General features: G+C 41.7%; 1 protein-coding gene across 11 annotated transcripts; it reads left to right on the forward strand.

The window, feature by feature from the left end:
- The first annotated feature begins 789 nt into the window (after window positions 1-789).
- On the forward strand, window positions 790-18,117 carry LOC143906007 (uncharacterized). Of its 11 annotated transcripts, none has more exons than XM_077421735.1 (23): window positions 790-806; window positions 1,490-1,582; window positions 2,206-2,323; window positions 2,735-2,881; window positions 5,531-5,716; window positions 5,869-6,034; window positions 6,306-6,500; window positions 6,580-6,672; window positions 6,758-6,868; window positions 7,040-7,143; window positions 7,249-7,372; window positions 7,631-7,758; window positions 10,409-11,229; window positions 11,646-11,989; window positions 14,730-14,920; window positions 14,986-15,013; window positions 15,094-15,234; window positions 15,425-15,654; window positions 15,958-16,060; window positions 16,304-16,375; window positions 16,539-16,642; window positions 16,792-17,013; window positions 17,091-18,117. In XM_077421735.1, the coding sequence occupies exons 2-23, from the start codon at window positions 1,537-1,539 to the stop codon at window positions 17,308-17,310; spliced, it is 3,894 nt and encodes a 1,297-aa protein (XP_077277861.1). In that variant the 5' UTR covers window positions 790-806; window positions 1,490-1,536; the 3' UTR covers window positions 17,311-18,117. The 11 variants fall into 11 exon arrangements, 9 of the variants coding, with proteins under 9 accessions (XP_077277861.1, XP_077277862.1, XP_077277863.1 ...); XM_077421736.1 differs by lacking the exon at window positions 790-806 and adding an exon at window positions 851-999; XM_077421737.1 differs by lacking the exon at window positions 790-806 and adding an exon at window positions 1,121-1,270.
- The last annotated feature ends 213 nt before the right edge of the window (window positions 18,118-18,330 follow it).

The raw sequence follows: 18,330 nt of genomic DNA on the forward strand, positions 1-18,330 counted from the left end.
TGCTCGACAAGATGAGGGAAGCTGCCATCTTCATTGGTTGAAAAATTTGAGGACAAAAGATATTTCCTTAATACGTAACATGTCAGAAATACGGAATAAATAATAAATTATTTCTTTAAAAAAATTATTTCTTAAATCTATTTTATTACGAAAATATCTCGTGTCTCGACAGTATCTGTACATTTAATAACAGTTACAAAAAGATGTTAGGTAACGTTATGTATAGATTGCACTGGAATCTATACTAAAAGTAATTTTGATTATATAAAGATGTAATTACAGTCCATTCTAATGAGTACAATTTTACATTTAACTATAATTGTATAATGTACACAGGTCAGGTTTTGCAAAATTAATTAATGCCGTTTTTATCGTGTTATTTTATGATTGGTTGGTAGCGCTTTTATTATACTTGCAGAGTCTTTCATTGCAACGTAAATTTATTTATCGAGCTATTATACCTGCACGTTCTCACATCAATTACGAATCGACTTCATCTTGAAAAGATCAGAGTCATTTAATTCTCGAAAGTAATTTTTAACTTTAGAGCTGGATTTCAAAATTTTCGTTCCTCGTCCGTGATCATTTTACGATCATCGTTCTTGATCGCGCATGCGTAGAACAAAAGCGACCAATTGTCGGCTCTCTGGCGCATGTGTCCGTCCTTGAAGGCGAGTAGATTCGAACTTGGCGCGACTATCCGCTGTCGATAGTCGCGTCGCCGATTAATTCGCTCATATCCGCGCGAGTTCTAAGGTGTCGTGGGTATCGCTGAAATTTGGATCCTTTTTCGAGAGGGGGCGGAGGTGGGTGTGGACACGTGCACGTGCACACATGTGGATGTGGGATCTTTTTGTCAAACGACGGATGTACTTGGGCCGCTTATTTACGTCCTAGATACGGTATCGGGTATAGCAAGAGCGAGTGTATCACTGGAGACCTGGAGACGCGCGAGGATCCTCGCGTCTTTCTCGCGATAGCGCGAACGCGCTAATTACGGTTAGACTCTGCGAGACTCGGTCTCCGTACCATCGAAATTAATTCGGAAATCGAACTCTTCAAGATCGCGGCGGCCGAGGGGTTGAGAGCGGCAGTCGCGTGGGAGAAAGTGCAGTGTAGGGGAGTGCGCCAGTGCGGCTGGAGAGAACAAACGAATCCGATTTCTCGCGCTGTCTAACCGCGACTACCCCCGCGTCGGGGAAATCGATCAGTTAACCGAATTAGCGCGATAATTTTTCTTTTCTCGCTGCGACGAGTCGTCGCGGCGAAGGTAAACGGTTCCTCGGCACTGCCGGCCTCTCCCCCTACCCTCCCAGGTAGAAGGGCGGTTTCGGCCCGAGAACCCGAGATTCCCGGCATCCCGGCTTTTCAGTTACAAAAGCGTCGGGACAAAGGCGTCTTTTCGCGGCCCCTTTGAAAATACAAATCGAGTATCCTTCTGTCCTCCTGGTGTGTATGTGTTGTGTATATGTGTGTCTATCTTTCGCAGAATCGGTGCAGAATTTCGGCAACGGTTCGCGGAATTCCAGCGACACCATGTCCGCGGAGACGGAGGACACCCTGGACACCGAATTGGAGAATGGTAATTTTTTCACTCGACTCGCCGATGAAATTCCCAGCTCGACCCGAAGTCGAAAATTCTGCGTTGTGCGAATTAGGAGGTATACTCGTAGAGATCACTGACGTCCCGCTTGAAGCTCGAACAACCGTTTCTTGAAACCGGATCCTTTTTGTCAATTCGATCTGAAATTTACAGTACCTAACCCATGAATGGACTAGCTGCGACTTCTGCCACTTTTCTGCACAGAATCAAATTTTATTAAAAAATTAATAACGCGATGTTGTGTGTAAAGGGTGAAAGAGTACGGTAAGCGCAAAAGGCAAAGTGTTCTTAAACAGAATTTAACTCTGTACAGAAAAGTCGTAGAGATTCCAACTGAGGGTTAATTCGTAGGGCTTATTTCGTACGAGTGGCTCGTCCAAATCGTCTAGTGTCCATTTCCACAAATAAAGATTAATTTTTAATCTCTGTTTACCTTTATCTTTTTTTTTCAATTAGAACTAGAAAAAGATAAGCAAGTTAACCCGAGATTAAAGTTAATCTACATCGATGGACGTAACTCGTCGCGAATTGAATATACAGATCTTTCTTTTCGAGAGCGCGGAAAGTGACCGGAAATCAATCCGTCGTTTTTTTTTTCCCAGTTTTGCAGCAGATATTCGTGGAATGCAACACCTTTATATCGACGCCGGATTCGACGAGCGATGCGATGCCGATCATCAGATTCATCAAATACGTTCAGGATGAATTGCCGAACCTGTCGTGAGTGTCCGCGCCGAAGCTAGGAACGTTCTATTTTTCCTTACGCACAGACGCGCCGTTCGCCAATGTTGACGATTGTGAGACGCGACCGCGATACCTCTAGCTAGCTCGGAAACAAATTGCCGGTGTGTGTACGGCCAATCGATACAAGGACAAACGCGATCGACGACTTGGCGCACGGTTTCAAGTGTAGGACACGTGCACATTTTCGCGAGTCGAGTTACGGAAAGCCACGCGAAGTACAAGCCGACAGGCGGACCGAACTGTCACGGCCGCGTGTATTTTGATACGTGTGCACGTAAATAAGCACGGCGTTCATTAATCTTTAGTGTTGTCTGTGCTGTAGATCGATTTCCGCGAGAGGGTTCGTCTCTACAAATTGTAACGTAACGTGTCAATTTTGATCGATAGGATCGACAGTCTGGAAGAATTATGGAGGTGTTTGACCGCCGTTTCGACGAGCAATCGCGTGAATTTACATCAGTTCAAGGAGGCGACGAAGTGCTGGATCGCCAAGATACAACAGGACAGCAATAGCAATGCCCGGGAGAAACTCTAGTAAGAGGAAGCGGAAGCATCCGTTTAGAATAGAAAAGAAAAAAAACGTCACACGCTTATAAACGGCTCGCGAGACTGATTTGACCCGATCGCCACTCGGTAATCAGAGACGCAGAATTATCGTCGGAGAGAGAAGAACGAGGGACGGATGCGCCTTTTAAATGGCAACGCATTGATCCTCGTCCATGCCTTTAATGCGGCTCGGGAATTGCGCCGTAGATTAAGAAACCGCGACGCGAAACTATCGCGTGGACGAGGTAACAGCGCGCGATCCAGTGAACCGTAAACTCGATACGTGGAACGCGCGTTCCGACCGGGAAAAAGAGTAACGCGGCGCGGTTGGCAGATAAATTGATTAGAAGCCAACCGAGTTATTCGCGCTCTTCGCGCGGAGAGTAAACAGGCAAACCGCGAATAACACGATTAATTGGTTCCGTTTTGTTAGAAATCGTGCAATTCAAGACCAGATTCATGTAAAATTGGGGGCATGTAGTTCCAAGGGATTATTAAAAAAGAACTTTTAAAATCAACATGAGCTTTACCTCCGCATTTGCGATTTCTTTTATTGAGTGACCGTGTTATATTTCAACTTTGTGCAACTCGTCAAGTATCACCGTGTTATTCGAGGGTTACCTGTATTACTGTTAGTGGCGTTGTCGCGAACGGATTCGTTCAACCGTTTTCGATCGACACCGTTTGAGCAAATAGACGGGTACACATACACACACACCTGGCTTTATTATTACGTATAGCATAAACCTATGGATTTATATACCGCGAAGTTCTGAGTCGCGAGGGATTATTTCTGGAAGACGTCGTAAAACGCATGCGGACGGTAATATTTTTCCTCGCCCATTCATTACAGCGCGACATTATCGCGAATGCTCGATAAGCGGTTGGACTGCTTCGATCGTGCAACACCTCGGGTCTCGCTTAAGCCGACTACGCTACCTTCATTTAGACACGTTGAAAAATTATTCGCGGTTCTACGAGCATGCGATACGCGTAACAGACAAACATGTACATGCACGAATGCAAACATGCGTATGCAAATGTTTATCGCGAGGATCGAGCCAGTTTACTTTCTTTACTTACATGCGTATATAGAGCGAGCGACGTACCGCTCGTTAAATTTTACAGAAGCGACCCTGTCCGACAAAGCCGATAAGAGATCGCAGGAATGGATTCGAAGTTCATATAATGAAAAGCTCAAAATTGACCGAGAAATCTGTTCGTGCGGTTCGTGCGTTTAATAGGGCACTTATATTATATTAACGCGACAAACGTGAAATAAGAAGAGATGAATTTGTCAGAGAGTTTACGAATGAGAGATCTGCCCAAAGCACGCAATTCGATTATGTTTCTTATTTCTATCTAATTCCATTCGGATTTTCTCGAACGAGTAATGCCACGTGCACCATGCGTGCGTACGCAGCCGATCGTTTGTATGCAGCCTATTATACGTCGCTCGCGATAAAAGTATAATTGTCGCGATTGCCTGCCGAGAAAGAGAACACGCGTGCCGAAATCTCGCGTTTAATTCGATGCGATCGACATAAGCGAAAAAATGACCGACGAATTGACGGAAAGAGTGTTTACTTCGCACGAGCATTCCTCGCACGTGTACGTGTGTATGTGTGTATGTATATCTTCTCGCGGTTAAGTTCGAAAGTTTTCCACGAGTTGCGGACCGCCGCCGGTTTTTCTTGCCGTCGATCTCGATAGAGTCGAGTAAGCGACACACAGGTGTTATTCTTGCGGTTGTGTGACGCGGCGCGAATATTATAGCAGCTGGAAATCGGCACTCGATATATCTTGTGCAATTCGCGTGAGGTGTTCAGTCGCTGCTCGCCTATGGTCATATCTGGTGATCTCGTTAACGCGCTGAACCGCGATCGTTCCCGCGATCGGCTAAACAGGAGGAAATCGGCCGATTTATTTTTGGAATTACTTACGTGTCTTCCACGCGGGATCGATCGCGCGCTAAGCGCACTTGCGAATCTTGTTTCCACAGAGTTGTTAAACGCAACGACTCGATTACTGTCGCAAATGTTAATTGTCGAGGAGCTCCGAGTTAAATCATCGACGCGATGCTGACATGTTTGAGATAGTGACAGGCGCATTCGATCCTGCACCGTCAACATCAGCTTGACCGATTATGATTTGTGATCGATACAAGAAGTAAGCGGGAAATTAGGCCCACGCGCCGCGTCACGATAATATTATAATGCGAATTTAACACATGTGGATAACAGATGGATTATTTTAATACGATGGATTTTAATTTCTTTGGCAACGTATTATTTTATTAAATGCGCGGGCGTCCAATTATGTCTTTTTTTCTATTCGTTGAATTTGGACTTACAAGATATATCACTTTTTACGTGATTTGTGGCGTTTAATTAGCGTTTTGATTATAAATTGCTTGGTATGGATAAATGATCGGTTGTTCTAACATTAAATATATATATCGTACATAAAAGCATAATGTCAAATGTAATGCGCGCGCATTTAAGAAATATATTAAATAAAAACATAATGGCAAATTTAATGTGTTTGACATTAAGAACATAGGATGTGCGATACATTATTTAATAATAATTGTTTTTCGTACGATCGTTATAACACGACGTACATTAATTATTGTAGCTTCGTGAGCGATGCAGACTCTTCGATGAAAACCATGGATGTGGATAGAGATATCGTGGAATTGGAGCTCCGTGAGAAATTACGTGCAATCTCTGAGGAGAATATTTTCCTTCGCGACGAGCTCGAGCGGTACCAGGCGTTGATCGACAGTTTCAAACAACAATGCAGCACTACTGAGAATAAGCTGTGAGTATGATTAACTTTGCCTTTTTTAAGTGTTTCCAACTGATGATGTTCGCGGATAAATTCGAAAAATCTTTTATTTTATTTATATAAACATTTCTACGATATTTTTTTATACTATATTTATACTTATGTTAAGCGTTTTATCGATGCAGAAAGTACTACATTCAGAAATGTCAGGAAGTCGAAAAAGAGAACGACGAGCAGAAAGTTAAAATAAATGAATTAAATGAAAAGGAAGAGATTATGTCCTCAGCCCTTCGGAAATATATGAAAGAGAATGAGAAGTTGAAGAAGAAATTGGAAGCCGCGCAGATTGAGGTAAAACTAATTGCATCTTATTATTTTATGGTGACTTATTTATGACTTCCGTTCGGACGTATAAATAGATTCATAGATGCACGCATCTGCGCGATCGAAAGATATTAAATTTTCACTTTGTATTTCTCTGCATAATCCTTCCTAACTAATATCCAAATATTAATATTTAAGGTATTGAATATAAATCGTTGAATATACAAATATTTAGTTATGAGGAATCTTTTTTTATACTGAATCTTTAAACACTTTGTTTTCGCGTACAAATGAATAGGTACATACTATATCATCTTTGGAAGAAAAACTGGAGAAGATCACCAAAGAGAAAATGGATTGTATGAAAAAACTCAACAAAATGCAGAAGGAAGTTAACGAAAAGGATGAAAGTTGCAAACAATTAGAAACTATGGTGATTAATTTCAAGGACACGAATAATAACATGAAGGAGAGCTATGAACGCGACATTTACGTAAGTTTAAGTTGTTCCGTATGTGTATCGTACAGCCACGAATTATAATACTCTACAGCGAGAAATGTATATACTGCAGGAACTGCGTGAAAAGAATCGTGAACTTATGGATAAAAATGCGGAACTGCTGTCGTTGTCATCTTCTAGCGTGTTTTTGAGGCCTCAAGAAAGAGTAAGCTATTAGTTAATGTTACGGAAATGTAAATCGTATAAAAGTGATAATTCTCGTGGTATAATCGGCACGATTATATTTACAGTTTTCGATGTCGCCAATTTTGGACACAAATAGATGTAACATGCATAGCACGCCCTATAAATCGGAGGAAGTGCCGCTTCAAGATTCATTATACGCAGAGTTGAAGACGTCGGTAAGTGAAAACATTCATTTTGACTCGATACTATTTCTAACGCGGGATAAATTAATTACGACGATTATCTGTGTGCTACCGGAACAACGGTGACACGTGAACATTTTTTATAGAGATTTTAACTATTTTAAGTTCTTTTTTTTCCTTAACGCTATACTTTACGTATTTTAGGGCTTCACATTTGAACGCAGCGGAGAAGACGACATACAAGCACTGGAGGAAGAACTGAACGAATACGACGCCGCGATTTCCGCGACATTGGAAGATCTAGAAAAGTCATTATATTTCAGTTTAATTATTTTTTATTTCCTCTATCAATCGGTTCCCTCGCACAACTTCGATCGAGCTTGCTTTACGTTTTGTTTGCGATTTATTTTCAGAGTTAAACAGTTTTTTGTTACGGTGCGAGGTTTCATCGACGACTCATCTTATTCGCGAGACACGAACGAAAGAGCTAACAAGGTCAACGAATTGAAACACAAAGCAGCTTTTCTACTGCATATGGTTAGTTGTATCCGGCTTATTTTTCTTTCTAAATTCTTCTTTTACCTCGAACATAACTGATGTTGATAAGGCACTAAACAATCGCCTTCACGCGCGTCATACCTGTCGCGGCATTACCATAGTCGGATGACCGCGTTTGCAGTGAGCGCCGATTTTCATGACAAAGCGATACACGGTCGATTTCATGTTCACGGTTTTTCTCTATTTTTTTTCTTTGTCGTTTTCTTCTGTTCACATACAAATCGCATTTTTTAACAGGCAGAAGAAGAGATCACGAGGCGTGACACGAGGCGAGATGCGAGCACGCAGCTCCGAGCTGATCCGGCAAATGCGACCGGCAGTTTGTACCAACTTGGCGTCAGGAATTTCCGGGATCTGTTGGACGCGTAAGTTAACGGCGTTCGCAACGAAACAATAATGGGAAACACTTGCGCGCTTGTGTGCGAAGTCTCATACTCGTCGGCGTACCGTAAACCTAAGTGAGGATAATTTTGCGGAAGAAGAGTCTATCGCGAGTCTGTTATATTGAACGAGTTTTACATAGGCAAGCGGTGACCTTGCGGACGAGTTGATTCTTATGAAAGTCCGAAACGCCGTTCCGATTATAGACGTTACAATATCTTGAGCAATACAAAGTCGCATAAACGGGAAAAATATCGCTTCGATTTCCGAAGCAGATGACCATTCGATTCGAATATCTGGATCAAGGTCGGGTATAGCGGGCGGGTCTTCAGGGTTTCCCATAAAAATAGCGGTGCCGCGCGTTTCTCGACGATTGCTCGTTGCCTGCACATATGACGGCGCTCGCGAATGACACTCCACGCAAAAATAACCGAGTTGCCCTGAATCTCGCCTTAAATCATGATTTCTATCTCAGCTCTCGCAATAAAAAGTGTTTACCGGCCAATCTAACTTGCGTTCGGGTTTCATTTTTTAATTTTCAAATTCGTAAAGTTTCATAGTCAGAATTTAATCCTGACTTTTCGTTTTCTCCTTCAAAATGCCTCTGCTTCGAATTCGTAACGTGTTAAATACACTTGTTTATTAGAAGTGCAATTATTATAAATGCGCTTAGATAACATAGGCATATTTGTCGTTAATTACGACCAACTCGGTTTTTTCCACGCGGAGAAAGAAAAATATCCGCGAGACGACTTGCCGAGGAGAATTAGAATCGACATGTCAGATATGGATAAGAAATATTCTCAGACGTTTATTAACTCTTTTTTTTCCTTCAGACCACGCGCCGTGGAAGCTAAGAATAAGTTGCTGGAAAACACGTTATCATGTATTTCTTACACAGACGATTACCGCAATCGTTATAGAGATCTCACGAAATGCAATCCGAAGATCACCTCCACATCCGGCTACGCGATGCAGGAGAAGACCGTCAACACCGCTGGGGAAGAGCTTTGATTCACCGGGCGGGTGCAATCAGTACGTTCCGAACCTTCTCGTCGCGCGTATCGGTACCTCGAGAGCGGCGTTTCGGACAACTCGAAAAAAATCACGTTCCGTGGAAGTAGTTTTCTCGTTTAAACCGAAAAAAATTTGTCGCGCGATACGATACGAGATTGATCTTTCATTGTACAGTAATTCTTAGAGCAATCTCGTCTTAACTTCTCGTCGGTTATTGATGCGAAGTTCGGGATAAATTCTTTAAGAGAATCGGGAGGGGGAGGGGGGAGAGATCGGAGGTCGAAACTAGCGATGAACCGATGGAAAATAATAGAATAATTAATTACGAGCGCGTCACGTGTGTGCGTACATTTAACTTAACAATAAGATACAGATGCAGATAGCATTGATGTAATGCAGACATTAATCGCGCGTAGCAAGAACAGTTTGATTTGTTGCTTTAATGGCATCGTTGCGCTAAATCTATGCGCGCGTGCACCACGCGTGCAGTTCTAATTAGTCGTCTCTGTAATCCGCACGAATTGTTTATGTCATCGAGATCGACCTCGGCCTTTGCAGGCAAATACGAATGAGACCATTATCTCACATGAATTTCTGCTTTAATCAAAAACGTTCAGCTCCGGCAACTGCAGCATATTACTCGCAATTATTTTTTTTTCTTGAATTTCATTGTGCAAGCACTGTATAGAGAGAATGAAAACAATTAATACCACATCCTGAATATATTGTTATTGAGATTGATATTTGAAAGCGAATATTTGGAAGACAAAAATGAGACAATTATATTTACGAATATGAATATCTGTTCTAATCGTACAAAAACGTTTTAGTTTCCACAATCGCCGCATATTATTCTCAACTTTTTTTTTATGTTATTACGTCAGCGTTATATAGAGAAAACGAAAACGATGAATATCACATCTCGAATATGCTTAGCTCAATTTGTTTCCACACTGCCAAAATTTCAAGGCTATTAAAAGTTTTAATAGACTCGCGTTATGCATGAATTTGCGTTTTGCCGGGTCGGCTACTGCTGACATTTAAACGGTTATCGCGCGAAAACATATCGTTTATAATAGATATATAAGTTAAATAGTCGGCTTTGTGAATTCCGCGATTAACGCCGCGCTAATTGTTCAATGCGTTAATTTATGCCCGGTGTACTTAGCTTGCCTTAATCTTCAACGTCTCTTTGCTATGATCGCTATTTTAGCCGGCCGAAAGCGGAGACGGGTTTGCGGTCTATAGCTTCGGACTGCGCGAATAACGAAGACGATGACTCGTTCTCAAGAGTTATAAAGACGTACACGGACGTCCAAAATCGGTTCCGCGTCATCGAACCCATCATCGAAGAGTTGCACGATATCATCGAGAGCACTCTTATCGATTGCAAAGTCTGTCCGCTGTCCGAGAACTCAAAGTCGGGTTTTTTACGTAAATTATCTATAAAATATATAACGGTTCGATTTGCTGCAAAATGTCATTGGTCGTTATAAAGAAAAAAGGAGAACCTGACCACGCAAAATATCCTGTATCATCGTGAACATGTTAAACAGTATACAAATATTAATGGAAACTAAGTTGCTGGAATTCAAACTGTGATTATTTTGTTAATAGGTACCGATCGATACACACGTTATCGTCGAGCTTAACTGCGGACGACTCGCGCTGGCGAACATTCGGTTATCAAAATCTTGAAACCGATGCTCCATTCGCGCGAGGAGACGGTCTAACGCAGGAAGACCGTAGTGAGAAATCTACTCTTGTCGCGGAAGCACGTACCGTTTCCGATCAAGAAGATCCGGGCCGTTCCGAGGAGAATCGATCGTGCGAAATGCCGAAGGTGCCGAGCGTCCTGCAAATGGATTCGAAGGCCACGTTGAAGAAGAAGGAGGAGAAGAAGACAAGTGAAGGAGAAGCCAAAAGTTTCCAGGTACCGGAAGTAAGCAGTGCGAGCACTCCGACGAGTCCCCGCAGAAAGATCTCGGTCTACTACCGTTCGTTCGATGTGGTGGCGGTGCAAGATCAGCGCAATGATCATCCGGGATCCAATTTGGAAGTGAGACAATCTCCGTGCAATCCGGACGACTCTCCCGCGCAAGTCGAAGGGACCGCCGCGAGGGATGTTTACCGCAACGTGAAGAGCGACAGCGATTCCTCGAACTCCACACCGCGAAAATTCCAGGACAGCCTGCTGGACGATGAACCGCCCCTGGTCGGAGAGCCGATACTTAGAAAAGTTCATTTGGCGCCCACGCGTTTGAAATTTTCGCACGAAGCCGGAAACGAGTTAGCTAGAACTGTCGAGGTGCCCGACTGTGCTTCTTCCGTTTCAGTGAATTCCACCGAATTGGGTATTTTAGAAATACCACTGTCTCCCATCGGCGAACACAAGGAAGATGACGACACTTCCGTGCACTCAGCTTCGACGTTCACAGGCAAGTGCAAGACGGAAGTGAAAGAGTGTGATACTGGGACCTGAATCGTGTTTGAACAAGAATGTTTCGCAAGCATGCTCAATGCCAAATTGCCGACTATTACCATGTAGTCAAGCATCTCTGATCCGATCTCAATTAATTAATTATATATATATATATATATATATATATATATATATATATATTTATAATAAATTTAAAAAATTAAATATATATATTACGTGGAATCTGTAATATATCATGTTAATTGTTAATTTACATTAATGAAACGATAGGAAAAATTTATCACGCGTATCAAAGTGCAATATTTATCTTTCCAATCGTCGACGATTTCTCACATCCGTCTCAAGAGGAGATATCGTGGAAATTTCTCTCGAGTTGCCTCATTGAATCATCGATTTCGTTTTCTCCTGCAGATTCAGCGAAGATCGCGGATTCAGAGGATCCCCACTCTCGGGCGAGCGTGCGGAGAGTCGACGGCGGGAGTCAGTCGCGAATCGAACGGTCAGTCGATAGACAAATGTCGAGTCGCGAGGACAGTTTGGCCGTTTCGGGCAGCGAACCGGCGACGGGGTCCGATGATCGATGCGGCATCAACGAGAAAGTCGCGATTGAGGTCGGCAAGGCCGTCAACGTCGTGTCGTCCACGTCGTTGGCCGATCCGGTCTCCACGAGGGTGACGTCGTGCAAGAACGTGGCGGAGAGCGATGAAAAAGCGCGCGAACAAGACGTGAAGGAGACAAAACAGGAGATAAAACAGGTTGGTTTTGCGCTGAGAAAAATTTTAAATATAAATCGAAGACATAAAACTTTTTTCTCCGGGAACATTCCCGTAGAACGAAGGAAAGATTAAGGAGCGATTTGATCCGCGGCGCTGTCGGATTAGGTAAAGCCTGCATTCCGATATTTACTGTCAACAACTGTCGGTACTGAAAATCTGCAGTATATACGTGACGCAAAATATAGAAAAATATAGATTTTTAGTACTGACATTGAATATCGGAATGCAGCATAAAATTGGATGGGATAGCGTGCTCTCGGCGCGCGTAACTTAAGCATCAACGAGCGAGTTCAATCGCGGTTGCACGAAGACAATTGAGCTTGCATTTTAAAGCTGCAGAAACGCGAGCCTCGTCACGCGGGTGTTTTGATCACGGTCGATCGAGCCGCGCAGTTGCGAGCCGGCAATTATTGTTGTTTTAAAGGAATGATCCGGTGATAAATCCGCGGTCAATTGGCACTAATTACTCATATGGAATATCTGACACACGGTCACCGCGTCTATCACTATAGACAGACCGCTGTCGCTAGCTCATGTCACAATCCTGCAATTAATGTGGCTCTTAATATCTGTAATAGAGAGTTCAAGTAACCTTGAAGCTTGTTACACACACATATTATTTTAATATTGCAATATCTTTAAGAGAGACAGCGTGTTAATCGTACTTCTACGAAGTAAACAGATTTTAATGAGATTTATTAGAAAAACTAATTATATAATTGTTTTTACAATTCTTGGTGCAATATTGTTTATTTTATTAACTGTCCTACATGATGATACACGTATTGATTGACTGCATAAACGTTTTACATAAACGTTTTTTAACTTATAAAACGTGTGACGATGTGAGCGAAAGATGTTCAGGAAACGCGTTCGTGAAACGCGTTAAAAGCAATTGCACAATTTTTACGGCTCCTTCATTCACTTTTTAGTTCACAAAGACCGAAGTGACTTGAGCCCGATGATAATTTACTCGTTCGAAAATAGTATCTCTTTTCCTTTGTGCCCATATTTAAATGCGAATAGTAAATAAACACAAGCAGCAGCTACTTGGTTTAACGCGTCGTCTAAAATAGCCACGGAATAATCCCACATATTTCAAAGTCATGCGATTTTTTTCAGCTCGCTTCCGAGCGGCACGCTAATTTGTCATCGGTTAGATCACATCTTTACGTCTATCGCAATTTATCAGCTCTCGGCTAATAAATCTCCCATTGCAAATATATATGATCGAGTTAATCGTATTTACTGCGGAAACTTTTCGTGACGATGTTCCGGCTATGATTTATATTTAATCGCGTTTATATATATATATATATATATATATATATATATATATATATATATTTCTGCGTTTATCTCTTAATTACTCTCATATATATATACTTTACAGTACACAGAATCGACGAGCTCCGTCGATTTTCATTTTTATGCGAGTATTTCCCGACGGCGAGACGTCTCTTGTTTATTCGTTCAGTTATACTGATTTTTACTGGCGCAGTTGCCACTAATCACAGATCTACGGCGAAAAATCCAGACGGCAAGGCTGATCGCGAGTTTTTACCTTATAAGTTGCTTCACGACCGATTGAAACTTATCTACTTCATCATCATCATCACGCTAAATTGATCGGCTATTTATGGGCTCCTCGTATGTTTTTTTTTCTTTTTTTTTCTTTTTTTTTTTTTAATTGTAATTGCAAAGGAAGGAAATTACATGCACGCACGTTGTGCGTTTTTTTTCCTTTGATAAGTATTATTAACTCATTTAGTTGTCTTACGCAAATTTTATGTAACGTTAGATATTTATTTTGTTATCATGCAACACGAAGAAATTCAACAAGAAACGATCGTTAAGTGACCTCGCGGTAATATGAATTAGCTGTCATACGTGCGCGTCATTTATCAATCATTCATTAATCAAACGATGGCATTTTGTTATCTTTTTCTGCAGATCGCCGTGTTCGTCCAACAGGAGATTCCGGCGGGATACCGCGAAGTTATAAATATTATATTGAAGTGCGGTAGCGTCGCACACAACGCACGTGCCCCTTCTACATCCGGCGGTCTATCTCGTTTGATATGAGAAATAATATTTGCCTTAGGTTTTGCCACGTAAACGTTCGACAGATATTAGTGGAAAAGCGAAGAGGGAAGGCCGCCGAAATTCTCACTGGCGTTCTCTTTTCCCGCCGTCAATGTATTCATAGACGGTAATTAATCACTTGGAGCAAAAAAGTATGATAGTCGCTTCAACTGAGTCGCATCGAATCACCTGCCTTCTTTTCGAGTTTACTTATTTATCCTTCCTTTTCAATTACAAGTTCAATTACGCTGGAATGCGTGCGATTCTCTCGTCGTCATTTTCATTCTTTCCCCGATAATGTTTATCCGAACGTGATGCGATAACGCATGTAATATGTTACGGAACGAAGGTCATATTACCACTGGAAGTGCGATCTGTGCCAAGCTAACTGTTCTTATCACATTACGAACTTCCCTAATCTTGCATATGCAGTGATTGTTAATCAGCGGCGGTCAACAAGCTACACGCCGTCTCGTATCCCGTTTCCTTCCGCCACTCTAAAAGTCATTAGATACTGAAAGATAATTTACAGCGGACGTCCGCTAATTTCGCGAGAGACTCGACGAACACGTTTATCTAGTTTCCATTATTCTTCTCTCATTGCTTATTTTGCAATATCATTTTGTTATTACAGTGGCTTTTAAAGATGAACAGATCTTTTTCGGAGGGTGAAAACCTCGCTCGACCGAAGTACGGTTGCGCTTGTAGACTGAGAAATCCATCTTCGACTCCGGAAAGTTGCAATCGCAGAGTTTTCCCGAGTCTCACGGAAGTTCGTCTGCGAGAATCTGGGCTAGCTAATTTATCAGATTCCGAAGAGAGCAGGTGAGTTGGAAACTTGATGCGGCATTCGATCGTACAATTAATTGTCGAATAATCTTCATTTTCAGAGAGAATCTAAGCGAGCTAGAACTGCAGGTAAATAAACACGTCCAAAATATGAAAATTACAGTATTTCAGCGGATAATTAATATTATATGATATTGCTCCTGTTGTAGAAAAAGTACACGGCGTTCGCGTTGTGTCTTTCCATAGACAGATTGACCCTACCGCGAAGGATAGCGATGTCGTGTCGGCAACGCGATCAATCCGAGAGAAATCTCTCCTGCGAAGTGCGGAAGATGCAGCAGGACATTCAGGCAAGTGACCACGAAAATATCTTGTCGTTTATTAATCCTTTTCTCGAGCAATCATATTACAATAGAGAACGCAGAGCCTTCGGCTAAATCGGCTGAAACGCGTCTGAATTGTATCCGCGAGGCATTTGCCAGTTAGTTAGTAGTCGTTCTCCGTGGTTCGTTGAAGGGATTGAATTTTGCGTAACGTCAGGAACTCGCGCCACTATGCACGGACAGGGAATCCGCGGAGCGGGTGGAGCGAGTCAGGCATCAATTGGACATGATTGTGCGATGTGCGCACAGGGTATCCTGCGCGGCCGAGACCTTAGGCGCCGTGCACCAGGAGCGTAGGGTTTCCCGGGCCGTTCAGCTGGCCGACAAGTATGTCCATGCGTTGCAGTCCCAGTGCGAGAAGCTGACCGCCAACGTCGCCGAGACTAAGTGAGGGTCAGACTTATCACTTCCCCTTATTCGCTGGTCGTTCGTTCAATTTATATTTTGAGCTTTGATGTTGCATCAGCTTTCAAAAATATGATATTCACGTCTTCGGTCTTATCTGTCGTGAGTAAAAAACTTTCAGAGGCTTTGCCTTTTCCGATAGAGATCAATTAACAGTCGGATAATGTTCGGGATAAATATTCTTGGTGAAAAATTTGTAATAGCGTTCGATGTTACGTTCTCCCTCCTTCGTTTTCGTAACAATGAGACGGTATCAGAGTGATAGTGCACGCTGTTCGTTTCCAGACGGATCCTGGCAGACAACAACATAGCGATAGGGGAGAACTTCGGCGAGCTCAACGATGAACATCCTCGCGTCAGGAACATACACGCCACTAATCGTATGACGGTTCGGAAATACTGGAAGATCCACGTTCATTGCTTTCTTTCGCCAGCTTATCATTGCACGTTAGACATTTATCGTATCTCGTCTCGCACCTTCCGTCGCTTCGTTGTCGTACCTCGCACATTCGCACAACTTCGCAGGGATTTTTTTAACGCGCTCACAGCTTGCACTTTCATTTTTTTCTTCTTGTTTAATTTCGTTCTGTCGATTAATCGGCGGTTTTTTTTCGTCAATTTTTCTTTCTAGACAGAAGCTAGGAGAAGAGCCAGCGTGGCCACGATGTCTCGGCCGATGGGCAGTACGCAGGATGTGATAAAGGCAATTTGTTTTAGTTTGAATTTTTGCTTTTACAGCTTGGTATCTCAACGGTGTTGTCCTCTTACGTTCTGCACTACTAACACAATAACGCGCATAACACGATTGCCTGTTTAGTTTTCTTTTTTTTATATTATCTATATTTCTTGCTTTATGCTCTATATAGGAGATCGTGAGACAGCGAAATTCCGTTTCCGGACGCATGACTCTCAGGAGACCGTCCTTCAGCTCTGAATGCCCGAAGGAAATTGAAAAACTGAATCATACCGAGTTAGTAATATTATTATTGACTTAGATCTAGATAGTTTGAGCTAATAGTTGAAACATCTGATATGTTAAAAAACTATTAATATATTTATTTAAAAAATATATATAATCCTTGTGTATAAATTGGATATTTTTTCAATATGTGTCAACAGAAGTTCCAACAATATCGGCGAATTACGGGGTATCTTCGAGCAGACCGAGTCTCGTCGTAGCTCGAGAGAGGAAAATAACGACGCGCTACGACTGAGTCATTCCAACAATAGCCAAAGTGCAATAAATTGTGGAATAATCGAAAACGAGGTTTGGACGAACGGAAAGGAGATCTCTCCCGAGCTTTCCGACAACGAAAATATTAATTCTGATCGTAAATCAATGTAATCATTAATTTCTCTTTTATTTTATCTAGTCATTAACATAAGATTGTTCCTTTTAACATTATTTCTTTTTTTAGCGCAAGATCGTCTTTCCAAGTAAAAAGACGAAGAAGAAGAAGACAATTATCAATATGGCATATAATGTTGACGAGTATTTTAATTTTCTGCCTCATTCTCTACGTGATTCAAGCGTTGTCGATAGTAAGCACTTGCCACGAATCGTTGAACGAATGGTTGATCAGAGGCGTTTTCGATAGATACCGTCAAATGAGGAGCACGGCGCCTCATCCGATGTGATTTCATTGATGTTCGCGCGATCTGGTTAGCTGTATCAGTAAAATAAGTAGCAAGATTAAGTGTACACTGTAACGTATGTCTCTATTATAGAAAGGCTGAATAAATTAATAATTGCAGTAGTTAGTTTCGCGCCTTGTCCAACGAGGCCACGCCGCAGCCGCGAGTGCCGGGATTGTTTTCGATTCCCTCCTGCAATTGCGTTTGTATCATGTCTTCGGAAATGACAAATCATGCAAATTCTTCTCTTGCATTGTCGTGCGAAATAAATTTAATTTCTCTTTCGTCGATTATTAGTGTTTGACGCTACGATAAAACTCGGTATCTTCGTTCAGTGTATCAATAAATGTTGTTGATCAATATCCATTTGCGCTGAAGGTGTACACGTATGATTGAATAATACATTTATTTATTAATCCAAAGAAAAAATGTTTTATCAGTTTATATGATCAAACCCGCATACGAAAGAACCAATTTATCTCTGCGCGAAATGCAAGGTACGATTCACGCTTCTTCACTTCCGACATTCGTCATTCAACGTGGTTGCAACAAGAGGGTTAAAGAGAAACGTTTATCTACGGCACTATATTATATTCGCATAAGAAAAAACAGTATGATTAACATTTGTATGTCTTCGCCGAGAAATTTTAATGAGACATTTGAGAACCGCGAAATTTTTTGTTTTAAACGTCGAAAGATATTCGGAGATATTGTATTTATTATCAATTTTTGTTTTAAACTTTAAAATGTTTCGAAATATTTAGAAAGATTATATTATTAATAAAGAAACCGGGAAAAATCAAACGTAAACTTTTGATGCGAGGATTCTTGACTCGTTTTAATTTTTATTTAATTTAAACAACAACTTCTTTCCTTCCCTCCTCTCTCTATCATTGATAAGACCAATTATGTAAGGGTTTTCAGAGTGGAATACAAGAAACGCTGAGAGGCAGAAAAACGTAAAAATGATTTATTCATTGCTTTTCGTATTCTTCAGAAAACGGAGAAGAGATCGTTAAAGAT

Source organism: Temnothorax americanus, unplaced genomic scaffold, assembly GCF_048541705.1.
Source record: "Temnothorax americanus isolate GAGA-0224 unplaced genomic scaffold, ASM4854170v1 Scaffold7, whole genome shotgun sequence".
NCBI lineage: Eukaryota > Metazoa > Arthropoda > Insecta > Hymenoptera > Formicidae > Temnothorax > Temnothorax americanus.

What these genes read in the sequence shown, in the direction of transcription:
- LOC143906007 (XM_077421732.1), top strand. Translation starts at nt 1,456, where the DNA reads ATGTGTTGTGTATATGTGTGTCTATCTTTCGCAGAATCGGTGCAGAAT. An exon ending in AATGCCCGGGAGAAACTCTA is followed by an intron (nt 2,882 to 5,530) that starts GTAAGAGGAAGC and finishes TAATTATTGTAG; the next exon opens with CTTCGTGAGCGATGCAGACT. An exon ending in AGATGCAGCAGGACATTCAG is followed by an intron (nt 15,235 to 15,424) that starts GCAAGTGACCAC and finishes GCGTAACGTCAG; the next exon opens with GAACTCGCGCCACTATGCAC.